This window comes from Staurois parvus, unplaced genomic scaffold (assembly GCF_062004578.1).
Source record: "Staurois parvus isolate SC_StPar_1 unplaced genomic scaffold, SC_StPar_1.0 ptg001191l, whole genome shotgun sequence".
NCBI lineage: Eukaryota > Metazoa > Chordata > Amphibia > Anura > Ranidae > Staurois > Staurois parvus.
In genome coordinates this window covers 229,244-257,076 of record NW_028318987.1, presented here as the reverse complement: position 1 = coordinate 257,076, position 27,833 = coordinate 229,244, and the positions used below count along the sequence as shown (strand labels likewise).

The 27,833-nt window shown below is 44.9% G+C and overlaps 1 protein-coding gene across 1 annotated transcript in view; it reads right to left on the bottom strand.

The window, feature by feature from the left end:
* Positions 1–27,833, bottom strand: part of LOC149438472 (IgGFc-binding protein-like) — a 99,704-nt gene that overhangs the window by 22,982 nt on the left and 48,889 nt on the right. Inside the window, exons 21-29 of the mRNA XM_089659804.1 lie at positions 25,158–25,728; positions 23,132–23,724; positions 18,656–19,220; positions 16,280–16,860; positions 12,983–13,553; positions 10,685–10,884; positions 8,860–9,004; positions 7,195–7,526; positions 1,897–2,467 (exon numbers count right to left, since the gene is read on the bottom strand). Of these exons, the coding sequence (XP_089515930.1) occupies positions 1,897–2,467; positions 7,195–7,526; positions 8,860–9,004; positions 10,685–10,884; positions 12,983–13,553; positions 16,280–16,860; positions 18,656–19,220; positions 23,132–23,724; positions 25,158–25,728 (4,129 nt within the window). The remainder of the gene's footprint in view (positions 1–1,896; positions 2,468–7,194; positions 7,527–8,859; positions 9,005–10,684; positions 10,885–12,982; positions 13,554–16,279; positions 16,861–18,655; positions 19,221–23,131; positions 23,725–25,157; positions 25,729–27,833) is intronic.

Here is a 27,833-nt window from a genome sequence, read left to right as displayed (position 1 = left end):
TTGTCAGTCCGCCCCTGGTACAGGGTGATCTGTCCCAATATTGGGGTGGGCTTTGTCTCAGACTGTGTAGACATGTCTAGGGGATAGGTGGGGTTGTGGATTGTTTGGTATTGTGTGGTTGCATCCAAGGGCAGACTGACAACTCATGGGGCCCCGGGCAAAGGAGATCATGGGGCCCCTGTGTCCTTGCCCAAAAAAGCCTATGAAAAAGGTACCAGGGGCATCTCATGGGGCCCCCTTCTGACCCCGGGCCCTCAGCCAGTGCCTGAGTTTTCAAATGGTCAGTCCGCCCCTGGTTGCATCCCATTGTTCTATTGTTTGTCTGGCTTGGGAGCAAACTATTATGGGATGTATGTGTTTATGTGTATTGGCTTAGTGTGGGGGGGGTGGTGTCACCAGCAGCCCTCCCTCCTGATGGGACTGTCTGCTGGTGTTAAGTTTGAATACCTGTGTGTCGCTTGTTACTAAATGAAGATTGCCCCGCCCTGTGTCATTATGCAGGGAGGGGGGATTGTCCCATGAGTGCAGGGGCGTATTTACCACAAGGCATTTGCTTAGGGCGGCATTTTTCAGAGGAGCAGCACCGCCAGTGGTGTATTTAGTTCTCGGGCTGCCTTAGGGCCCTAGGCAACATAACAATTGGCTCCTCCCCCCCATGGAGAGACTCTGACACCGACCAACACCCCCCTCCCCCAGAAAGAGAGCCTGACATTGACCAACAACACCCCAGCCCCCATCCGAGAGAGCCTTACACTACCACTACCCCCCATACACTGGCAACACCCCCCCCAACCCTGCGAGAGACCCTGCGGTCCTACCTGCTCCTCAGTCCTACCTGCTCCTTGGTCCTACCTGCTCTTCACTCCTACCTGTTCCTCGGTCCTACCTGTTCCTCAGTCCATGTTGCATGTATAATTTTTTTTTCTAAATATATTGAAAATATATTTTTCTTCCATATGGGTTGTGCAGTTTCATGACGGGTTATGCGTTGATTATCCAGGATCAGAAATTCCACGCACTGAATGTTCACAGCAATGACTGCTGTGGGCTGGGAACCACCACAGACGGGACTGTACGGCCATCTTTGAAACCGACTTACTGTGCCTGAGCGTCTCATCACTGTTCCGTTCTTCAAATCTTCTGTAGATATCCACGGGTTTTACTCCTTTTTTCACAAGAAACGTCATCACCTCACGCTGTTCCGTGCACGCACTAACACTGTTGTCTGCCATCTTGTTTTAAAGGTCTCGGAACTGGCCCATGATGTGTGGGCTACCTATCAGTAATAGGACACACTTGCCACTTACTACTGTGTGTAGTATTACCACGCAGGTTTTGTGCTGCCCTAGGCAACACAAAAATTGGCACCCCCCCCCCCGCAGACCGACAACACCCCTGCCCTCTACTCGAGCCTTCCACTACCACTGCCCCCCATACACCAGCCACCATCCCCCATGGCAAAAGACACTCACCTCCACAGCTCCGGACTTCCCCAGGAACGAGAGTCGGGCTGTGCATACACCGTCATGAAACCCACAGCCTATCTCGGAACAAACCAGGTCCCCATGCCCCGTGTGTCCCTTCTTCAGTCCCTTCTTCCAAGGGGCCCCCCCCTTAAAAATGCCTCCCTAGACAAATGCCTTGTGGTAAATACACCCCTGCCGCCACGCTAGCATCCCTTTTCATACCTGGAAAGTCCTAGTTCGACTTGAACGCCCCTTCGTCCATTGTAGTGTAAGAGTTTATAGCAATGTCTAACCATGGAAATCTTTTCACAAATGTTTGCCCCCCGAAAATATAGAAAAGTAGCCAATTCATGTTAAAGTGTGTTCCCTTTTTTTACTTTCTCGTTGTTTTCGGAGAACATCTATGAAAAAAGAAAATCACTGGACTTACGACAGCCAGACGGTGTCCTCCAGTCGTATATCGGAAGACCTTTGCCTAAGCAGGTGGTGGAGAAGGCCTCTAGAGCTTGGCATAGAATGCTTTGGGCTCCATCGTTCATACAGACGTCAAATAGGCAAGCATTGAAAAACGTCTCGGGGTCAACTTTCTTAGCGCACTCTCTGAAAGGACCGTTCTTTTTAAACAGCATGCCGCAAACATTCTCGCCGCCGTACTGGACCTTCTTCTTCTCTTCACAGACTGGGCATACCCCCGGACAGTCGTCAAAACAAAATGGATCTCGATCGTAAACCTTCCACGACGAAGCCCAGTCTATAATGGAGCTTATTGCGGTTCCATTGGGCGCTTTTTGATCGTCTTTCGGCTCCTTGTTGAAGTTTCCGCACATACCAGATAAAAGGTTGAAGTAGCTACTAGGAATAGTTACCGTACAGTGCCAGTTCCAATCGTACGTGACCACCATGCCGTTGGCTGCTGTGATAACTGCGGTTAAACCACTTTGACTCACATTTAACTTCCCACCACTGAGACTAACTGGAAGATTGGTCTTCACACCATCGACCTGGATGAAGAAGACAACGTAAGTCAACAGTACAATATATACTCGTCATAAAAAAGCCATAGTTTGTTCACAGTGCAACGGGGTTGATTTACTAAAACTGGAGCGTGCAAAATCTGCATATATTTAAAAATATATTTTTAAATATATTTTCCAGATATTTTTGAACATCTACAAAAAATGCATTTAAACATAGATTTTTAAATATACTTGTAAATGCATTCCAAATTACACTTTGATATATATTGCAGCGTGTGTTCTGTATATATTTTTCAGCATGTGTTCTGTATATATTTTTAAAAATATATTCACAAATATATTGAAATATATTTTTTAAATATATTGAATATGGCACAAATTGTAGTCATTGAAATAGATGTCAATATATTTGGGAAGAATATATTAAGAATTTATTTTTAAAATATATTTAAAATATATTTTTCTTCCACATGGGCAAGAACTAGAAGCTGATCTGGGGATTCCAAAAACTACAGGATCTAAGTTTTTAGTTTTCCGTATGGAAGAGAAATATATTTTCAATATATTTAGAAAAAAAAAATTATACATGCGACCTATATTTACAACATATTGGCCTACACGAATATATGTAAAACATGTATTCCAAAAATGTAAATTAAAATATATTTTTCAAAGGCATATATTTAAAAATATATTTTTCAAAATATATTTTCCAGATATTTTTGAACATCTAAAAAAAAAAGGCATTTAAACATAGATTTTTAAACATACTTGTAAATGCATTCCAAATTACACTTTGATATATATTGCAGCGTGTGTTCTGTGTATATTTTTCAGCAAGTGTTCTGTATATATTTTTAATATATACACAATAATATTGAAATCTATTTTTTAAATATATTGAATATGGCCAAAATTGTAGAAATTTAAATAGATGTCAATATATTTGGGAAGAATATATTAAGAATGTATTTTTAAAATATATTTAAAATGGGTTGGTACAGTTGTGACCAAAATTATTCAACCCCCAATGCTGTAAAGGGGTTTAGGGACTATAGTGTACATTTGGAATTGTATTCAGAATCAAATCCTACAAGGACGTTGTAACTACCCAAATGCAACTAAAATGACATCAATTGTTTATGTAATACAGTAGTAAATGGTTCTTATGTGGTTTCTTCATTGCCACAATTATTCAACCCCTTAAAGACTACCACTCTGAAGAACAGAGGTTCATACAGGTGCTTTCCATCAGGTATTGAAAACACCTGTGGATGTCACCGAGCAGCAATCAAGCATAATAAGCACCAATTAGGCAGCTTTAAAATGACTGTGATACTCAGCTCCTTCTAGACATTTACTGGTGTGGTTACAAACATGGTGAAGGCAAGAGAATGGTCCAGGAAGACAAGAGAAGAGGTGATTTCTCTTCACAGGAAGGGCAATGGCTATAAGAAGATTGCAAAGATGTTAAACATACCAAGAGACACCTTAGGAAGCATCATTCGCAAATTCAAGGCAAAGGGCACTGTTGAAACGCTACCTGGTCGTGGCAGAAAGAAGATGCTGACTTCGACTGCTGTGCGCTACCTGAAGCGTAGAGTGGAGAGAAGTCCCCGTGTGACTGCTGAGGAACTGAGAAAAGATTTGTCAGATGTGGGTACAGAAGTTTCAGCCCAGACAATAAGACGCACACTGCGTAATGAAGGCCTCCGTGCCAGAACTCCCAGGCGTACCCCCTTGCTGTCTCCAAAGAATAAGAAGAGTCGACTGCAGTATGCCAAAAGCCATGTGGACAAACCACAAAAGTTGTGGGATAGTGTTCTGTGGACTGATGAAACAAAATTAGAACTGTTTGGGCCCATGGATCAACGCTATGTTTGGAGGAGGAAGAACAAGGCCTATGATGAAAAGAACACCTTGCCTACTGTGAAGCATGGTGGAGGGTCAATCATGCTTTGGGGCTGTTTTGCTTCTGCAGGTACAGGGAAGCTTCAGCGTGTGCAAGGTACCATGAATTCTCTTCAGTACCAGGAGATATTGGATGGAAACGTGATGCAGTCCGTCACACACCTGAGGCTTGGGAGACGTTGGACCTTTCAACAGGACAATGATCCCAAGCATACCTCCAAGTCCACTAGAGCATGGTTGCAGAGGAAAGGCTGGAACATTTTGGAGTGGCCATCGCAGTCACCAGACTTAAATCCGATTGAGAACCTCTGGTGGGACTTAAAGAAAGCAGTTGCAGTGCGCAAGCCTAAGAATGTGACTGAACTGGAGGCCTTTGCCCATGAAGAATGGGCGAAGATACCCGTAGATCGCTGCAAGACACTTGTGTCAAGCTATGCTTCACGTTTAAAAGCTGTTATAACTGTAAAAGGATGCTGTACTAAGTACTAAGATTGAATGTCACTTGGGGGTTGAATAAAACTGATAATGCTGTGAGCACAGAAAAGACATTTGTGGTTATTTCATTATAACTGTTATGTTATATTTGTCTGACCTACAAGTGCCTCTTTAATGTAAATGTAAGCAAGATGACTGAATGATCAAAAGCAATGTCAAACTGGCCAAAACACTCAATTTCAGTGGGGGTTGAATAATTTTGGTCACAACTGTATATCTTAAAAAAGCTATTAAACATCATATAAATAACTGCTCCGGTCATGAAGAAAGTCTAATCCTAACATACAGTATTTAAAAATATATTTTTCAAAATATATTTTCCAGATATTTTTGAACATCTAAAAAAAAAAATGCATTTACTGTAAGCATAGATTTTTAAATATACTTCAAAAATGTAATTTACATGTATTTTCCAAAGACATATATTTGAAAATATATTTTTAAAATATATTCTTCAGATTTTGTTAACAGATAAAAAAGTCATTTCAACATATATTTTTACATATATTTGTAAATGCACTCCAAAATACACTTTGAAATATATTCCCACATATATTCCAAAATATCTTAAATCAAGGAATGCGCTAAAACCACAAACTTTTCCTAATTTAGTGTAGAAACATTAGTGCAAAAGATATATATATCTATTATCAATTAATATCAAAAAATATCAAAATTATGTGCAAAACATAAGTAATTTAAATAATTAAATTTGTGAATATAAAAAAAAACAAAAATGTCCAATTCTGAATTTCTTCAAATGTCCAAATAAATCCTTTCCAAATTCAGGTGCTCTCAAAGAAATTGTGCCAAAATCCACCACCAAAAGTAAAGTTGGGTAACTCACCAGATCTCCATGCTGATCAATCTCTAGATCAGCAAAAAACGCTTTTTGCTCTGGGAGCAGATGCAATGAATCAACTTCTCAGGTGTGATGATCAATAGCTACACATTCATCCATAAGGTAGGTATCCACCACTCAATATAATGGTTCCAGGAGCATTATATCACTCTCTCTTTTTATATCTCTCCACCGAGGTCATGTTTGGGAATGAAAGAGAAAAATCATGGTGCAGCCAGTTTTTTTATAAAAGTATCCAACAATTTAATAAAGATTTACACTCACAAAAAGGGTGTCTTCACCGACACCAGTATAACAGCATAAAACAGCAAATGGTATAACAGTCTCCTGTTCCCCGTACACTCACTACAGCGCTCGTGACTTAATTTTCTCCACAAACGTCAGCATCCAGTAAGCCCTACTAGTTTCGTCATGAATGACCGCCCCTTGAAGACGTCATTCATGACGAAACTAGTAGGGCTTACTGGATGCTGACGTTTGTGGAGAAAATTAAGTCACGAGCGCTGTAGTGAGTGTACGGGGAACAGGAGACTGTTATACCATTTGCTGTTTTATGCTGTTATACTGGTGTCGGTGAAGACACCCTTTTTGTGAGTGTAAATCTTTATTAAATTGTTGGATACTTTTATAAAAAAACTGGCTGCACCATGATTTTTCTCTTTCATTCCCAAACATGACCTCGGTGGAGAGATATAAAAAGAGAGAGTGATATAATGCTCCTGGAACCATTATATTGAGTGGTGGATACCTACCTTATGGATGAATGTGTAGCTATTGATCATCACACCTGAGAAGTTGATTCATTGCATCTGCTCCCAGAGCAAAAAGCGTTTTTTGCTGATCTAGAGATTGATCAGCATGGAGATCTGGTGAGTTACCCAACTTTACTTTTGGTGGTGGATTTTGGCACAATTTCTTTGAGAGCACCTGAATTTGGAAAGGATTTATTTGGACATTTGAAGAAATTCAGAATTGGACATTTTTGTTTTTTTTTATATTCACAAATTTAATTATTTAAATTACTTATGTTTTGCACATAATTTTGATATTTTTTGATATTAATTGATAATAGATATATATATCTTTTGCACTAATGTTTCTACACTAAATTAGGAAAAGTTTGTGGTTTTAGCGCATTCCTTGATTTAAGTTATAGCACTAAGAAATTTATTTGGTTTCTTTGAGGTGGAATTGCTGCTTTAAAGTATTAAGGGTGTGGCGCTTTTATTACACTTGTGATATTCCAAAATATATTGAAATATATTTTTGAAATATATTGAATATGACCAAAAATTGTAGTATTTGAAATAGATGTCAATATATTTGGGAAGAATATATTAAGAATTTATTTTTAAAATATATTTAAAATATATTTTTCTTCCATGTGGGTTGCTATATCTTAAAAAAATAACTGCTCCGGTCATGGAGAAAGTCTAATTGTAACATATATGACTTAGAGGGAATAAACATGTCAATCACTTACTTGAATCTTCGGGAAATCGCCAAGTTGGACTAAAATCTCCACATCGTAGATTTTCAATCTCATTAACTTGACAAAAGAAGTCGCTTGGTTCCCTCTGTTGTTACACTTGATGGAAATCTGAAATGGTTCCAGGGAAGAGCCGTTGGATCCAACGTACTCAGACAAAATATAGGTGCAGGTGCCTTGGAAGTCCCATTCATTGCCGTCATAACTTTGGAAATGGGGGTCACCCCAGGCCCAGCACAGGCCTTTGTAGTTTGGAATGCAAACCGCTTTGTTGTCTTTAACTTTGCAGGTCTCTTCCTGGCGGCAGGTTGTGAATTTGCAGGGATCTGTGAAACCATAGAACAAATTTTTTGGTTGATAAAAAAAAAACTTCAGAGAACCCTAATGGAAGAGAAATATATTTCCAATATATTTAGAATAAAAAATATGATACATGCGACATATATTTACAATATATTGGCCTACGCAAATATCTTTTAACATGTATTCCAAAAAACGTAAATCAAAATATATTTTCCAAAGGCATATATTTAAAAATATTTTTTTAAATACATTTTCCAGATATTTTTGAACATCTAAAAAAAATTCATTTAAACATAGATTTTTAAATATACTTGTAAATGCATTCCAAATGACACTTTGAGGTATATTTCAGTGTGTGTTCTGTATATATTTTTATTAATATATTCACAGACGCCAAACGTGCTGATCCCGGACACCTTGGAGATTCCACCAGGCTTCACCATCCATGCTGCACATGCACAGCACCATCTGCTGGAGGACACCTTGGAGACTCTGCCAAGATTCACCCTCTATGCTGCACATGCACAGCCCTATCTGCTGGCGGACACCTTGGAGATTCCACCAGGCTTCACCATCCATGTTGCACATGCACAGCCCCATCTGCTGGCGGACACCTTGGAGATTCCACCAGGCTTCACCATCCATTCTGCGCATGCACAGCACCATCTGCTGGCGGACACCTTGGAGATTCCACCAGGCTTCACAATCCATGTTGCACATGCACAGCCCCATCTGCTGGCGGACACCTTGGAGATTCCATCAGGCTTCACCATCCATTCTGAGCATGCACAGCACTGTCTGCTGGCGGACACCTTGGAGATTCCACCAGGCTTCACCGTCCATGCTGCACATGCACAGCCCCATCTGCTGGAGGGCACCTTGGAGATTCTACCAGGCTTCACCATCCATGCTGCACATGCACAGCACCATCTGCTGGAAGACACCTTGGAGATTCCACCAGGCTTTATCATCTATGCTGCACATGCACAGCAGCATCTGCTGGTAGACCTAATTGATCTCCTCTCTGGATCAGTCACACAACATCTGGCTACAGACGTCTCGCCCTCTTACCAATGGACCCGCTTTTAAATTCTAAGATGTGCGTTACTACTTGTCTTCCTATGAAATATCTTCGCAGTACACACTTAGAGGCGCCGTGTTTCTTTGTTTCCCTTCTGCAGAGTCATGCTTCGCCCCTTTGCAGCTTGCCCTCAGTGCCCACTGGACTACCCTTACCCCCGCCCACTTGGAACCCATCTAGACATACATGGACTGCCACACCCTGAGCCTGTTATCCCTTTTTTATCCACACAAATCTGACCCCTTGTGTGTAGAAGTGGACATTATTATACTCACTTGTGCTGACACAAGACCGCACTCCATCCAGAAGCTGACATTTCTCGTCATCGGCACAGGTCCTGTTAAAGCAGATAACACGTCTGGACGGATCACAAGTACATTCCTGGGTGCAGTTGTCATCGAGGATTACGGATTCATTGAACTGCAGAGACAATAAAGAAACCCGTTTATTCAAGATTTATCCTGAAAAAGATCTACTTTAGGCATTGAGGTGACCTTGTGATGAAAAAAAATATGGAGCTTCCATTGTTCAACTTCCTGTCTGGTTGTCCTACCGATATTTTGGGTTCAATGCTTTCTGTGTCCCGGAACAAATATAGAAATGAGAAAAGACGACCAGAGACTGGGGACCTAGTACAGGAGATGATCAGAGACTGCGGACATAGTACAGGAGATGACCAGAGACTGCGGACACAGTACAGGAGATGACCAGAGACTGCGGACACAGTACAGGAGATGACCAGAGACTGCGGACATAGTACAGGGGATGACCAGAGACTGCGGACACAGTACAGGAGATGACCAGAGACTGCGGACACAGTACAGGGGATGACCAGAGACTGCAGACACAGTACAGGAGATGACCAGAGACTGCGGACACAGTACAGGAGATGACCAGAGACTGCGGACACAGTACAGGAGATGACCAGAGACTGCGGACACAGTACAGGAGATGATCAGAGACTGCGGACATAGTACAGGAGATGATCAGAGGCTGCAGACACAGTACAGGAGATGACCAGAGACTGCGGACACAGTACAGGAGATGACCAGAGACTGCGGACACAGTACAGGAGATGACCAGAGACTGCGGACACAGTACAGGAGATGACCAGAGACTGCGGACACAGTACAGGGGATGACCAGAGACTGCGGACACAGTACAGGAGATGACCAGAGGCTGCGGACACAGTACAGGAGATGACCAGAGACTGCGGACACAGTACAGGAGATGACCAGAGACTGCGGACACAGTACAGGAGATGACCAGAGACTGCAGACAGTACAGGAGATGACCAGAGACTGCGGACACAGTACAGGAGATGACCAGAGACTGCGGACATAATACTGGAGATGACCAGAGACTGCGGACACAGTACAGGAGATGACCAGAGACTGCAGACATAGTACAGGAGATGATCAGAGACTGCGGACATAGTACAGGAGATGACCAGAGACAGTCCACAGGCAGTCTATGGGGGGAAGGACATACCTGGTCAGCAGTGCTCACCAACCTCTCTGAGCTCCGGGGGCGGGGCTTCCGCTAACATCACAACCTCTACTACAGCAGCTCCCTCTGGAGCATACAGGCTGCATGGGGCGGGGTCAGTGGAGCTTTTGGTCCTGGCCCCACCCCTTCTAACACGGAGGGGAGAGGACTGGTCAATATTTGCTCCATAAGATGCACAGACATTTCCCGCCATTTTTTGTGGGGGAAAAAGTACGTCTTGGAGCGAAAAATACGGTAGAACCCCTCCAGCAGGAAAAATAGATCCCCAACAGCAAGTCCCATTAGACTCCCTAGCACAACCCAGCATCCATTGTCATTACATACATTCAGCGCCAGGGGTGGGCTGACAACTCATGGGGCCCCCGGACAATAGGGGATCATGGGGCCCCTGTGTCCTTGCCCAAACTCAAAAAAGTCTATGAAAAAGGTACCAGGGGCATCTCATGGGGCCCCCTACTGACCCAAGTTTCCAAATGGTCAGTCCGCCCCTGTTCAGCGCTGGAGGTGTGTTCTACCGCGTTCCCGCTGAAAAAAAGCCCCGGTGTTAATGAATGAGCATTGACGCTCCTTTAGGCAACTTTCCGTTCTCACCTTGAGATATCTTCCATTATGAATGCAGCCGCACTTGTCAAGGGTAACACAATTTTCTCCATCGAAGACGTAGCCAGAGTCACACTCGCATCCCTCGAAACATGTCTGGCCACAAGAGCCGGGTTCTAGGATGTCATGGCAGCTGAATTTACAGGATTGGGTGCATGGGCTGTAGTGGCTGTTGGCTGGACAGGTAAGTGCTGAAGGGCATTAAAAAAAATTATTTCAGAAGCAAAGAATTATTTCCTGAAATATATTTATATATTAAATTTCTTTCATGCCTTGTGGACCACAAACCTAGCTGAATTTTGGAGTGCCGGCACCATGAATGGTCAGTGAAGACCAGCTTAGAGTGGAAGCCAAGTAACCCATTAGGGAAAAACTCACGCAAGAACGAGGAGAACATACAAAATTCCATGCTTGTGATTCCTTGCTGAAGACCACTTCTACGACAAAGTATGGGTGCAGCTAATCTGTCAGGGCTCTGTCCACAGAGGTACTTGGAGACCTGGCATTCCTGCCAGTACCTTGCATGGCCGCAGAAATGCACACTGGAGAAAATCTATGCGCATTGGCGCGAGTTGGAACACGCATGCGCACTGGCGCATAGTTACGCATGCATTAGCCTAGTTTGGCACCAGATGACCTTTATAAGGAAGCCCATCACTCCCTCAAATTGCTGGTTGATCTCTGGCTCCCCAGTACCTTTGTCTGTGTTCCCTTGCTACTGTGATCTGCTGTTACCGATTCGGCTTGTTCCTGGACCTGTCTTCTCTGCCTGAATCCTGATCTAACGGATATTCTCACCTGCTCTCCTGATCTGACCCCGGCTTGGCCAACGGATATTCTCACCTGCTCTCCTGATCTGACCCCGGCTTGGCTAATGGATATTCTCATCTGCTCTCCTGATCTGACCCCGGCTTGGCTAACGGATATTCTCACATGCGCCCCTGACCTGATTCAGGCTTGGCTAATGGATATTCTCATCTGCTCTCCTGATCTGACCCCGGCTTGGCTAACGGATATTCTCACCTGCGCCCCTGACCTGATTCAGGCTTGGCTAATAGATGTTCTCACCTGCTCTCCTGATCTGACCCCGGCTTGGCTAATGGATATTCTCACCTGCTCTTTTGATCTGACCCCGGCTTGGCTAACGGATATTCTCACCTGCGCCCCTGACCTGATTCAGGCTTGGCTAATAGATGTTCTCACCTGCTCTCCTGATCTGACCCCAGCTTGGCTAATGGATATTCTCACCTGCTCTTTTGATCTGACCCCGGCTTGGCTAATGGATATTCTCACCTGCTCTCCTGATCTGACCCAGTTTGGCTAACGGATATTCTCACTTCCTCTCCTGTGTATGACCCTGGCTATCCTATTGATTATGTCTGCTCAAATCTCCACCCAGCATCTGATCTTGGCTTTGAATCAACTTCTCTGTGGTCCTCTGAAGGCCTGCCTACCTCTCACAGGTGCCACCTCTCTGCAGACACCATTCCAGTGCATCAGCTGTGTTCCAGGGTGTACCTCTGACAAGCACTCCTACAGGCGACCCGTGCTACTTTGGGCCTGACTCCTACTGTCTCATATCCAGGGGAATCTGGAACTTAGCTGCAAGGGTAGCTCTCTTTCCATTGGCCTCTAACACCAGGTATGTGATATAATCACTTAGGCAAAATACTGTCCCTTAGCCAATGATGGATTTATACCTATGCCCCCCCCCCCCCCCACTCCCAAGGCCAACTGTCTTGTACAGCACTAGCTTCTATCTCCAGTAGACCAGTTGGTCTTAGTATCCCATTAGTAAGAACGGATGTCATAGCCACACATGGCAAGGGTGTAAAGGATGAAGGGGTCAGCTTGCCCTCCTTGTATCAACTAGAACAGATAAAAAGGTGTGCAGGGCAAACTGTTGAATGAATAGGCCCTAGGTATTCAGACCAAGAGTGGGTAAATTGTAGGTACACACTACGCTCTTCCACCATAAAAAGGTCCAAATCCTTCATAGACAGCAACCAGGATGCCCCAATCAGATTGCATCAACTGCAAAAGCTGCATTCTGAAATTCTTCAAATAGACATCACTAAATGGCAAACCCCAGTCTGGAGAAATTGGACCCTAGGGTGTGGCTTGTTTTGACCCTGCCCATAGCAGTGAAAAAAAAAATTCAAACAGTACCTTCTAAAAGCAAGCTAAAACCAACACAAGACAACATTTTGGACCAAAAAAATGGTCTGTAGGTCAAATTGATTTCATAACTTGGTAAGTGATTCAATTCTAGGGAAAGAAAATACTCACGGCAGCTTGTTAGGTTCCTCCAAGGTTCAACTTTGCCTTGCTTTGCTTGACACAATGCTGTGTAGGCTTGCAGATTGGCACACAAGGCCTCCTGACCACCACGCCCATTACAGATGTCATAGACGCAGCTGTTGACATATGTATCTGGTTGGATCAGGCGGTGACAGTCTTTGAATGGACCTTCAGGATCGGCAATCAATCCACATTTAGTGGGGGATTTGGCCAAAGCAGTACCGGCTTCATCACACTTTGGACACTGATCACCAGAGCATCCTTTACAGTCTTTTCCATCCTTAGATACCACCCAGGACTCGCCGAATACTGTTGCGTCACTGACGGGTTCGCCATTTGGAAGGTGGAAATCATCCTGAGGTTTGTTGTTGAAATTTCCGCAGAGCCCTTCGGTGAGATTAGAGTAGGTGCTTGGTATCCAGACTGAAACAAAATACTGTTGATCAAACATGACTGTAAACCCGTGTTTGGTCTTAACGAAGATGTTGTTGCCTTGTTGGTTTATCCAAAATTCTCTTCTGTAAGAGCGGATAGGAAGATTGTATCTCTCCCCATTGATCTAAAAAAAAAATTATTGCAAAATTAGCAGAGCATGCTATACATTCACGTTTTTTAACTGAGGTACTTTTGAAATTGATGATTTTTTTTCTTGAACTGCAAGAATTAGCCATCCAACGTCACGATGGAAAAAAATCCTGATTGCCAACGAGACTAAGGCTCTGCGTTCCGATCAGGTCCACCTGTCAATTTTTCTGGTGGACCTGATGGAAAGGTCCATTCAACCCTATGAACTGGCTGGTGTAAATGGTGTCAGTTTACATCCACCTACCTCTGGGTCCTAGTGGGTTTGCTAAAAAAAAAAACCAGGGGAGAACTTCATCCTCTTTCATTTAGGCAGAGAAGATCGGAGATTGTTGGGTGTAAATGGATGGTAGAGTCCATTTACTCCCAGCCACACATACAACAGAGAAACTGGGCAGACACAGATGTGTCATCAGTTCCTCTTTACTACGATCAGCAGGAGATCTGTGAGCTGATTGGAATAGAATCCACTCCAATGTTGAGATGTCTCACCATTGGCACAGACAATAACAGGAAGGCATAGAACTTTTAAGAACATGTCATGATGGAAAAATAATGATGGAAAAAAATTCTGATCGCCAACAAGACTAAGGCTCTACGTTCTGATCAGGTTCTCCTGTCAATTTTTCAGGTGGACCTGATGGAAAGGTCCATTCATCCCTATGAACAGGCTGGTGTAAATGGACTTGTGTCAGTTTACATCCACCTTCCTCTGGGTCCTAGCGGGTCTGCTAAAAAAACCCAGAAGAGAACTTCATCCTCTTTCATTTAGGAAGAGAAGATCAGAGATTGTTGGGTGTAAATGGATTGTAGAGTCTATTTACTCCCAGCCACACATACAACAGAGAAACTGAGCAGACACAGACGTATCATCATTTCCTCTCTACTCCGATCAGCAGGAGGAGATCTGTGAGCTGATCGGAATAGAGTCCACTCCAATGGTGAGATGTCTCACCACTGGCACAGACAATAACAGGAAGGCATAGAACTTTTAAGAACATTTCGATGTCATGATGGAAAAATCATGATGGAAAAAAATTCTGATCACCAAAAAGACTAAGGCTCTGCGTTCCGATTAGGTCCACCTGTCAATTTTTCAGGTGGACCCGATGGAAAGGTCCATTCATACTTATGAACAGGCTGGTGTAAACAGACTTGTGTCCGTTTAAACACCCACCTACCTCAGGGTCCTAGCGGGTCTGCTGAAAAAAAAACAGAAGAGAACTTCATCCTCTTTCATTTAGGCAGAGAAGATCGGAGATTGTTGGGTGTAAATGGACGGTAGAGTCCATTTACGCCCAGTCACACATACAACAGAGAAACTGAGCACACACAAATGTGCCATCAGTTTCTCTCTCCTCCGATCAGCAGGACATCTGTGAGCTGATCGGAATAGAGTCCACTCCAATGGTGAGATGTCTTAACATTGGCACAGACAATAACAGGAAGGCATAGAACTTTTAAGAACATTTCGATGTCATGATGGAAAAATCATAATGGAAAAAAATTCTGATCGCCAACAAGACTAAGGCTTTGCGTTCCAATCAGGTCCACCTGTCAATTTTTCTGGTGGACCTGATGGAAAGGTCCATTCATCCCTATGAAAAGAAAGCAAGCAACTGGCCACGCATGACACTCCATGCCAACCATAGACAGCTGGAGAAATAAGGAAAATAATGAGCATGAGGTGGTACACCCATTCTATGGCATTCATTAGGAGGGGGGCGCAGTTCTGAATCTTTGACCTGGGTGCTAGATGAAAACAGTACCACTTGAATGCCCCTCTAACCTTTATCAATTGGATCAGCATGTGAATAGACTTGTGCAAGACAGAAAGGATTGGCTTGTCTGCCTCTAGTAGACTTCAATAAAATGGCAGCCAACAGACACCAACTCCCTGTTTCATAACTGTGAATAAAGTGAGTAAAAGGTGGCGTCAGCTCCTGTTCTCCACTTGTAGAGAACTCCTCAGATGTGCTTCAGCTTTTTCAGGACTTAATTATAGAGGCAGATGGCCCCCCATACAGCCTGATATTATTGAGCTGTTTATTCCAAACCTCATAGAGCAAGATTTTCTCTGTATATTCATTGGCCACCCATATTTCCCACATTAATGAAATACAGTCATATGAGTTTATATAGACATGGTCACATTATTCTAAGCTGAGTTGGAATAAGTAAAATAATAGCATGTTCTGTAAAATAGAAATGATGCTAGAAGAAGGGTGCTGGTTGGGTTCAGGGGCGGACTGACCATTTGAAAACTCGGGCGCTGCCCGAGGGCCCGGGGTCAGTAGGGGGCCCCATGAGATGCCCCTGGAACCTTTTTCATAGGCTTTTTTGAGTTTGGGCAAGGACACAGGGGCCCCATAATCCCCTATTGCCTGGGGGCCCCATGTTTTGTCAGTCCGCCCCTGGTTGGGTTGTCAAAGACCGTGGGCCTTCAGGCTCCATTGATAGAAATCTGGTTGAGGGTAACACACAACATCATGCTTAGTGATAATCTTCTAGATGTTCTAATGGGAATAAGTCTGAAATGCCACCGTATTATATAAGCAAGATTCCAAAATGTGGGTGCGTTTAGTCTGAGTAGGTAGGTATCCATGCCCTGTAATGTCTTTGCAATATGCTGAGTAATATGTAAGGCATCTCCTAGAGGTTTCATTTAAAAACATATATTTGAAATCAAGACGGTATACTCACCAATGTGCTCCAAGCTCTCCCTCTGTCCAAGCTAATGGAGTATTTTCCCATTCTCACCATGACCGATTTGGTGACTGCCACACTGTGATACGGTTCATTGTCCACCGTCACTTCAAAATCAATGTTATCTTTCTTCAACCTAAACAGTATGTAGGTGCAGGTGCCCTGGAATGAATAATACAGCTTATCTGGAGTGATGTAGTGTGGATCTCCCCAAGCTACACACTGTCCAAACTCTTTAGGGTGGCATCCTAGGACTCCATCCACTACTTTGCACTCAGTGTTGTCTCCGCAGGGGCTGTCTTGGCAAGTGGCTACACCATTGGCACCACATGTACACTTCTTCTGGCAAAGACTATCGGCGTAGAACTCTTGTCCTGCTTTGTAGTAGGTGTTCTCAAAGACACAGCCACATTCTGACAATGGCACACAGTCCCCACCACTGTGAATGAAGCCATTGTCGCAGTAGCATCCTTCAGTATAAGACGGAACACAAGATGGTGGAGCAGACAAACCAAAGCAGGTGGCAGGGCAACCATTTCCGAGGAGCTCATAGTGACTGTTTGTAGGGCAGGTCATTTCTGAGAATGCAAAATGTGAGGTGTTAATAAAAGATGATCTGTAATTAGCCAAATACAGACATGTGTATGCAGCACATAGCATGCTCTCTTCTTGGACAAATCACTGTGGAGCTCCACCTGGATCAAAGATTGTTTAAATACCCTTGAATCCTCAAAAACACTCCAGCACTCCCAAAGGTGGTTAGGTGCATAATACTTCATCAGGTGCAGCACTCCACAGATCGGAAAATCTAAAGTCAACCTAAAAAAAATATACAACAGAAGGTCCAAACTCATAGTGCATTACCAGCAGGGGCGGACTGACAACTCATGGGGCCCCCAGGCAATAGGAGATCATGGGGCCCCTGTGTCCTTGCCCACAATTCAAAGCACACCCAAAAAAGCCTATAAAAGGTATCAGGGGCATTTCATGGGGCCCCATACTGACCCCGGGGACTCGGGCAGTGCCAGAGTGCTCGAATGGTCAGTCCGTCTCTGATTACCACCAAACAATTTATTGAATCCCCAAAGTCCATTGGATACTCACAAACGTATAAAAACATCAGGCATATAACATGGATACTTCAGTCATTGGCGGTGTGCCCCATCAATGGACCATCTGATTGGAAATCCTAACGCATTTCGGAAGACAAGCCCCCTTCTTCAGAGCTCAACCAAGTATCATGTAACCATTTAAATAATCACGGATCAGAGGCAGTCTTCCACCCATCCAGCAAACTAGTGGGCCGGTCCTGATGGTGAACGCCCCTCGCAGCTTAAGTGCAGTCCTATCTATACCAACTAACTTCTTCGGAGCTGAATCCACTGAGTATCATGTCACCATTTATATAGTCATGGATCAGAGGCGGCCATCTTCTCATCCAGTGGGACAGTGGGCTGGGCCTAATGATGAACGCTCCCTCGCAGCTAAAGTGTGGTCCTGTCTATACCAGTCAAAGAGATGGCCAGTCTCCACACCATCCATACATCACAGTACTGATTTGTAATGATTTTTTTTATGTACCTGTACTGTGACCTATGGACAGTGTGGAGACTGGCCATCTCTTTGACTGGTATAGACAGGACCACACTTTAGCTGAAAGGGAGCGTTCATCATTAGGCCCAGTCCACTGTCCCACTGGATGAGAGGAGGGCTGCCTTTGATCCGTGACTATATAAATGGTGACATGATACTCAGTGGATTCAGCTCGGAGGAAGGGTTCTTGTCTCCTGAAATGCATTAGATTTCCAATCAGATGGTCCATTGATGGGGTGCACCGCCCATGACTGAAGTATCCATGTTATATGCCTGATGTTTTTATACATTTGTGAGTATCCAATGGACTTTGGGGATTTAATAAATTGTGTAGTGGTAACGCACAAGGAGTTTTCGCCTTCTTGTGTGTGTTTTTATGCTGTTGATGTTTAAAAACCTTGCATGACAACAACAGAATTTTGAAAGTTGGGATCTTTCCAGTTCCTTTACTAGATGCCTTTATCTTATCTGTCTCTAAAAACCATGCTCAAGGTCATAAAGCAATTTTGGGCTGTTAGCATCATCTGCAATGCTTTCCAGACCTCCTGCCAGAGCAAAGGAAGCTACAGAAAACGTTCTCTTGATTTAGCACACAGCACACTATAAAACAATTCTTGAAGACCAAGTTCAAGGATCTGATAGATTGATTTATGCTTTAACAGCTATTGGTTAGAGTGGTGAGTGAGTTACATTTCTTGGAAGAGCACACTAGATGTTGGAGACCCATGCCCTTCTCAAGGAATAAAACCACCATGTTCTTATATACATAAACTGACTTACCGCAAAAAGATGGTGCTCTCCAATCCTTAATCATGGATCCATTCCTTTGACACTCATAAACATAGGAAGCTATGATGTCACAGATAACAGACTGAAGACCTTTGTATTCACAGGCATCAAACACACAGTCATCGAAGAAAGGTTTGGGGTCAATGGAGGCATGACATTGCCCAAATGGTCCATCAGATATCATGAGAAGACCGCAGTACTGCTTGCTCTTGTAGAACTCTCTTTGTTGATCATTGCACAGTGAACAGTCAGGGCATTCATCCTTGCACCCAGCAAACTCTCCAACTTTCCAGTGGTCTCCAAATTCCTTTGCATTTTTGGCTGTTATTCCATCTCTTTGGACAAAGTCATCAGATGGATTTCCATTGTTGTTGCCACAAAGACCATTAACTGCACCTCTGTAGGTGCTTGGTAAGGTCACCCGTACATAATTCCAGCTACCATAACTTAAACCCATGCCAAAACGTGTTTGTAGGTTAATAAGAGCCCCTGAGTGGTAGGCTCTTGTTCCTGTTGGCTCGTGGAAATAGGGCAAGTCCTTCAATATGCCATCAACCTAAGAAAATATTCATATAAACACAAATTATAGCTTGCTAAACTTTAAATATGAATGCTTAACACAAAGTAGAAAGGCAGATAAATGGAACAAAATGTTTTTACACAATATTCTAAAAAAGTAAAAAAAACACCAGTAGGTTTTCTAAATGACACCTGCAGCAAAACTCTTGTCAAATTTCTGAACAATTCCGACCGTATTTCCCAAACAGTAACTACGTATATACAGTACATGGTGACCATGACTGCTAACACGTTTAGCTTTCAGAGCTTGTCATGAACTGGCTATGAACATTGTTGGTTGCATTTATACTTGTTAACTTGGCCTAGGAAAGTAAAAATAGTATGTTTTTGCAGTTTGAGGTGCAGTTTTGAGGGTTTTGATTATGAGGTTGGGTTATTATTACCTTTAGAGGTTTGCTCACGTTAAAGGTGTAAGTTGGACATTTGAAAAATATGTTCTGGAGATAGGTTTAGGTCTGCAAGTCATTCAAGGGATCAGCTTGGGTTAGGTTTTTAGATAACGGTAAAAGGTTACATCAAGATCAATGACGTATTTACCACAAGGCAAACAAGGCACTTGCCTAGGGTGGCATTTTTCAGGGGGCAGCACCTCCCCCCAGAAGAAGGGATGGAAGAAGGGACATGCGCGCCATGGGGACCAGGTGGGATCTGAGAGAGGCTGCGGGCAACTTGATGGTGTATGTACAGCCTGACTCGTTCCAGGGGATGGCCGGAGCTGTGAAGATGATTGTCTTTCTCTTTATCGCCTGGGGTGGGGGGTAGTGGAAGGCTCTCACAGGTGGGGGGCAGGGATGTTGTTGGTCAATGTCAGGCTCTCTCCGGGGAAGGGGGGGTGGTGTTGGTCAATGTCAGGCTTTCTCTGCTGGATGGGGAAGTGGGGGTGGTGTTGGTTGGTGTCCGTGGGGGTCAGGGGTGTTGTTGGTCAATGTCAGGCTCTCTCTGCTGGAGGGGGAAGTGGAGGGGGTGTTTGTGGATGTTAGTGGGGGTCAGGGATGTTGTTGGTCAATGTCAGGCTCTGTCTGGGGAAGGAGTGGTGGTGTTGGTCAATATCAGGCTCTCTCTACTGCAGGGGGAAGTGGGGGTGGTGTTGGTTGGTGTCCGTGGGGGTCAGGGGTGTTGTTGGTCAATGTCAGGCTCTCTCTACTGGAGGGGGAAGTGGGGGTGCTGTTTGCCGGTGTCCATGGGGGTCAGGGATGTTGTTGGTCAATGTCAGGCTCTCTCCGGGGAAGGAGTGGTGGTGTTGGTCAATATCAGGCTCTCTCTACTGCAGGGGGAAGTGGGGGTGGTGTTGGTTGGTGTCCGTGGGGGTCAGGGGTGTTGTTGGTCAATGTCAGGCTCTCTCTGCTGGAGGGGGAAGTGGGGGTGGTGTTTGTCGGTGTCCGTGGGGGTCAGGGGTGTTGTTAGTCAATGTCAGGCTCTCTCTGTTGGAGGGAGAAGTGGGGGTGGTGTTTGTGGGTGTCCGTGGGGGTCAGGGGTGTTGTAGGTCAATGTCTGGCTCTCTCCGGGGAAGGGGTGGTGGTGTTGGTCAATATCAGGCTCTCTCTGCTGGAGGGGGAAGTGGGGGTGGTGTTGGTCAGTGTCCATGGGGGGCAGACAATTTTTGTGTTGCCTAGGGCAGCACAAAACCTAAATACGCCACTGATCGAGATAGGAGTAGCCTAAATAGTGGCCGATCATTTTTGGATGGAAGACATAATGTATATCCTGAATCTACTACTCCAAGTGTCCTCCTGTGCTAAAATTATCACAAGTACAAATATTGCTTGAGGCTATATATGGGATGCTTGTGACTTTAGAGTCGAAAAGATAAGTACTTGCACACTAAAGCCGTCCATAGATGGATCGATTCGATCTGTCTGTGGGCAGACTGATTGTACCCAAGTTGATCCATCGATCGCCTGCGTACAACCAGCCTGTTGGATTCTTAGCATACAATTTCTGCCTAGAGCTTTATCCACTAGCAGTAATCATTGGATTCTGCCAGTTGGGAAAGCTCCTGGCGCTGAATGTGTTGATGGGGGAATCGAGCGAATTTCTTTGCATCTATCCTTTGTGGAAGGAAAGAAAATCAATTAATCTGTTGGCTGCCTTAATTTAGATATATTGGTGGTCAGAGGCGGACTGACCATTTGGAAACTCGGGCACTGCCCGAGGGCCCGGGGTCAGTAGGGGGCCCCATGAGATGCCCCTGGTACCTTTTTCATAGGCTGAGTTTGGGCAAGGATACAGGGGCCCCATGATCTCCTATTGCCCGGGGGGCCCCATGTGATGTCAGTCCGCCCCTGTTGGTGGTTGTTTGTGAGCGTTGTATAATGGCTTTTGTTGTTGGTAGAATTATGTGGGCAGCACTTCCCCTCACTAGCAGCCAAGCACCAACGACTGTAATGATTATATTTTTTGCAGAATGGTCAACCAGACACAACTGTACTCTGGCATAAGTCTTTGGAACTTGAAAAATGCCAAAAATCAAGAACTGAAAAAGAAGTAGGGGTGTTGTGCTCATTTTGTTACACCCATAAGTATTTTTTTCATTGTAAAGTATCCTGGACTTTCATGATGAAGTAAATCATTTTTGGACTTCAAAACCATTGGTGTGGAGCTTCTACTTCTACACTTCCCTGATTTTATCTGAAGTGCCTCTTTAATTATTATATTATTATTATACAGTATTTATAAAGCGCCAATAGTTCGCTCAGCGCTGTACATTACAAAGGGGGACAGAACATGTGACAGAACAATACCAATACAATGCAAAACATGAGGGGATCGAGGGCCCTGCTCTTTTGAGCTTACAATCTAGGAGGGAGGGGATGGTGGCACAGGAGGAGATAGCTGTGGGGGATGGAGTGGTAGGAAGAGTGGAGAAGGTCGGCAAGTTAGCAGGGGGTGGGGTAGGCTTCCCTGAAGAGATGGGTTTTCAGGGTGCGCCTAAAGGAGAGGAGGGTAGGTGATAATCTGATGGGTTGGGGCAGGGAGTTCCAGAGGATGGGTGACACCCTGGAGAAGTCCTGGAGGCGGGCATGGGAGGAGGAGACCAGGGAACTAGAGAGAAGGAGGTCTTGTGAGGAGCGGAGTGTGCATGTTGGGCGGTACTTGGATATTAGGTCAGTGATGTAGTTTGGGGCAGTATGGTGGACAGCTTTGTATGTCAGCATTAGGATTTTGAATTTGATCCGTTGCGCAATCGGAAGCCAGTGGAGGGATTGGCAGAGGGGGGTGGAGGACACTGAGTGGAGGCCAGTGGAGGGATTGGCAGAGGGGGGTGGCGGAAATGGAGCGGTTGGAAAGGTGAATGAGTCTGGCAGCCGTATTCAGGATCGACTGAAGCGGGGATAGCCAGCGGCGAGGCAGGTCAGTGAGGAGGGAGTTGCAGTAGTCGAGTCGTGATATGATGAGGGAGTGGATGAGCTGTTTAGTGGTTTCTGGGGTTAGGAACGTGCGTATTTTGGCAATGTTGCGGAGGTGGAGTCTGCACGATTTAATATTTGAGAGCAGGGGCGGACTGACAACTCATGGGGCCCCCGGGCAATAGGGGATCATGGGGCACCTGTGTCCTTGCCCAAACTCAAAATAGCCTATGAAAAAGGTACCAGGGGCATCTCATGGGGCCCCCTACTGACCCAGGGCCCTCGGGCAGTGCCCGAGTTTCCAAATGGTCAGTCCGCCCCTGTTTGAGAACTACCCAATAACTGCACTCTACATAACAGATTGTACCCGACATTGTAAAACAAAACAGCTTTTGCATGCAGTGCTTCCAACCTACACCTACAACCAGAAATGACAAACACCCCCAAAGTACTAAGAACCTTAAGCATTCTTCTTTTCTCCACTAGCCAATACACTAAATGTCCGTGAATTAAAACTATACAATGAATAGATATTCCATACCATAATCTGTTGCGGGTGGTCTCTACTCATGGTCATGATGTGGTTGTCCAGCTGCAAGGTCACACTTTTGGTGAAGGACACAGCTCCGTTACCACGCTTTTCATTTTCGACAGTGATGGAGAAGGGGGTCAGGGATGGATCAGTTACATTCACGAGCTGGTAGATGCAAGCGCCCATGAATGAAAATCTCTTTCTATCAAATGTCTCGTGATGAGGATCTCCATGGGTTGTACAGGTTGAAAACTCTTTGGGATGACAGCCTCGTATTCCATTGACCACTGTGCAGGCCTCGCTGTCTTTGCATTTGTTTGGTTGACAAACCACCTTCCCCTGACCAGACTCACACCGGCAAAGAGTGCTACAGTCTTCATTATACCAGGACTGGTTAGGCTCATAATATCGCCCGTTGTGGTGACAACCACAGCTTGATACAGGTACGCACTTATCCCCGCTAAGGACCATTCCTTCTTTACACTCACAGGTCTCCACACAGGATTTAGTGCATGTGGCTGGGGCGTTCTTGTCAGAGCAAGTAGCTGGACAGGCATTCCCGCAGGCGTTGTAATGGCTGTTCTCAATGTTACATACCATTGCTGAAAGATAAAAAAATAATCGTGTTAATCATAAAAAAGCTTTATTCTAATGTACTTTGTACAGAAACTCTAGAGCAGTGGTCAGCAAGCCGCGGCTCGCGAGCCACATGCGGCTCTTTACAAACTTAAATGTGGCTCTTCTGTGTGCCGGGCGCCCGCTCCCCTCCCTCCTCTCGGGCGGCCACCCCCTCCCCTCCCTCCTCTCGGGCGGCCGCCCCCCTCCCTCCTCTCGGGCGGCCGCCCCAAAAGTCAGGACTCTGCAGCTGTCAGGATGTAGGCGGGGCAGCTAGGATGTAGGCGGGGCAGCGTGACGAACTCCTCTCCTCTCACAGTCCGCCCTGAAGACCGGAACGGTGCGGGAACACGGCGAGAGGAACGCGCGGAGCAAAGGTAAGTGAATTGACACAATATGGGGAATGAATTACTATAGGGGGGATGAATTACTATAGGGGGGATGAATTACTATAGGGGGGATGAATTACTATGGGGGATGAATTACTATAGGGGATGAATTACTATAGGGGGGATGAATTACTATGGGGGATGAATTACTATAGGGGGGATGAATTACTATGGGGGATGAATTACTATAGGGGGGATGAATTACTATGGGGGATGAATTACTATATGGGGGATGAATTACTATGGGGGATGAATTACTATAGGGGGGATGAATTACTATGGGGGATGAATTACTATATGGGGGATGAATTACTATATGGGGGATTAATTACTATATGGGGGATGATTTACTATATGGGGGATGAATTACTATATGGGGGATGAATTACTATGGGGGATGAATTACTATAGGGGGGATGAATTACTATAGGGGGGATGAATTACTATAGGGGGGATTAATTACTATATGGGGGATGAATTACTATATGGGGGATGAATTACTATGGGGGGTGAATTACTATGGGGGATGAATTACTATATGGGGGATGAATTACTATATGGGGGATGAATTACTATGGGGGATGAATTACTATAGGGGGGATGAATTACTATAGGGGGGATTAATTACTATATGGGGGATGAATTACTATATGGGGGATGAATTACTATGGGGGATGAATTACTATATGGGGGATGAATTACTATGGGGGATGAATTACTATATGGGGGATGAATTACTATATGGGGGATGAATTACTATATGGGAGATGAATTACTATATGGGGGATGAATTACTATATGGGGGATGAATTACTATGGGGGATGAAATATTATGGGGGATGAATTACTATATGGGGGATGTATTTTCAGTTTTAAAAATGTGGCTCTCAAAATAAATTTCAATCGTGGTTTTGGCGAGATTTGGCTCAGTTGAAAAAAAAGGTTGCCCACCACTGCACTAGAGAAAGTAACACTGCAATAATTATAACAATAAATAATGTTCTAGCAATAGAAAATTGAGCTCTACTTACGGCAATCAGTAACTGTCCTCCAATCATAAACCTTAACACCTCCATTTAAGCACATCTTGGCATAGGTAGCCAGATCTTGACACAGAATTGTCTTCGCTCCATCGTTCATACAGACATCAAAGAGACAGGCATCATAGAGCTTTTCAGGGTTGACTTTTCGGATGCAGTCTCTGAATGGGCCGTCCTCTTTGAGAAGGATGCCACATTGATCATCCCCACCGAACTGAGCCTTATTTTCCTCATCACAGTTTGGACAGTGGCCAGGACAAACATCGAAACAGAAAGGGTCTTGGTCATCTTCTTTCCATTCTGTTACCCAGTCTCTGGTTGAAGATATTGATGTCCCGTTACGACCTCTCTGGTCATCATCTGGATCCTGGTTGAAGTTGCCGCACATTCCAGAAGTTGCGTTGAAATAACTACTAGGAATGGTCACGGTAACTAAAGAATTCCAGTCATAACTAACGGTCACACCGTTCTGAGCTTCCGCCATGGCTGTCAAGCCAGTCTGGTATAGTTTCAGTCTCCCGTCAGCAAGAGCGAGTGATAGACTGGTCAGCTCATCATTGACCTAGGAAGAGGATATTCATTATTTATTTATTATTATTTATTTCAGGTACTTATATATTGCCGTCAATTTACGGAGCGCTTTACATATATATTGTACATTCACATCAGTCCCTAACCCTCAAGGAGTGTACAATCTAAGGTCCCTAACTCACATCCATGCCTACACATATTAGGGCCAATTTAGACAGGAGCCAATTAACCTACCAACATGTCTTTGGAGAGTGGGAGGAAACCAAAGTACACAGAGGAAACCCATGCAGGCACAGGGAGAGCATGCAAACTCCAGGCAGTTGGTGCCGTGGTCGGGATTTGAACCAGCGACCCTAGTATTGCCAGGTGGAAGAACTAACCATTTAGCCACTGTGCTGCCCCATTAAATGACTATGTCCAAAGAAGGAACAGTGCATGCTTGGAAAACCCCAACACTCTTGTTCCTATAATTAAAACACGTAGTTTTACACATTATGTGATTAAAAAAAAAATAACCTGTGGGTTAAACATTATTTTCCAAGGAACTTTGAGATCCCTAGCGTGCTAAATCTGACCTAAATGCATACTTCTTCAAAGAGCCAGAAGACGGGATGCAGCAGAAGCAAGCTCTGCCTATCTCATCGGTCCCAAAGGTCCATCTAACAACACACCCAACATCTTACTCCTTAAAGCTTGCCAGTTTGTCTCCTTTTCTTCATTCTGATTTCTTCTTCCATCATTTCTTTCTCATTTCTCCCATTCTCCTACTTCCCTATCCATGAGCAGAGGACTAAAGATGGCTTGTGAGCAGGGGCAGACTGACCATTTGGAAACTCGGGCACTGCCCAAGGGCACGGGGTCAGTAGGGGGCCCCTTGAGATGACCATGGTACCTTTTTTCATAGGTTTTTTTGAGTTTGGGCAAGAACACAGGGGCCCCATGATCCCCTATTGCCCAGGGGCCCCATGAGTTGTCAGTCTGGCCCTGCTTGTAAGTCCCACTCAAACAATACCTACCCCCTATCCTTAACTTAAGTAACCACACTGACAACAAATGGAGTTAATGGCCTTCAAAACCATCAATAAATAATATTTACAACATACGTTCCTGCAAGGTCCCAATAGGCATCAAGAAAAACGAATACCTGCGTCCTGCTTAACTAGGCCTCCAGCCACAACATCACCGACTCGGAGAAACCACCCCACCAACACCAGCACAACTGGAAGCCGTACCTCAGACGGGTTCCTACAAGGTGCCTTTTCTTGTGCCCACCTTAACCAACGAGGACCTTGCACCCCGCCAAACATCCCCCCAGCACCAATATGGCACAACCACCACCCAGACAAGCCATAAAACAACGGGCGGGCGGGCGGGAGGGATGTTTGCCCTGTGAAAACTCTCTCCAGACTGGAAAAAAACCCTGCTACACCCTGTAAGACCACTCCTCATAGCTCCCCCCACTCCTTCCCTAACTGTCTTGACTCCCCATTATGCTAATGGGACTCTGCCTCTCTCAACCCCCTTTAACCCCTGTCATGCCGGCCAGTAGTGTATTTAGGTTTTGTGCTGCCCTAGGCAACACAAAAATCATCTGCCCCCAATGGATACCAGCCAACACCACACCCCCTTCCCCCTTCCACAGAGAGATCCTGACATTGACCAACAACACCCCTGCCCCCTACCTGTGAGAACCTTCCACTAACCCCCCCGGCGATAGAGAAAAAGACACCCATCTTCACTGTTCCGGATATCCCTGGGAATGAGAGTCAGGCTCTAAATACACCATCAAGCAGCCCGCAGCCTCTCTCGGATCCCACCTGGTTCCCATGGTGCGCATTTCCCTTCTTCCATCCCTTCTTCTGGGGGGAGGTGCTGCCCCCCTGAAAAATGCCACCCTAGGCAAGTGCCTTGTTTGCCTTGTGGTAAATACGCCCCTGATGCCGGCCCTTCGTTCAGGTCTTCTTTTTTCTTACTCTGGGCCTTCCTTTCCTTGCTCTGAACACATAATGCTTCTTCAGTCATCAGGGCCTCCCCACCACCTTTTCCTTGTTTGGCCTACTAAGCAGAAACAATTCCTATATAGAACCTACAAAGCCTAGTGACTTTTCTTCGTCAAGCAAGTTCCCAAGCAATGGC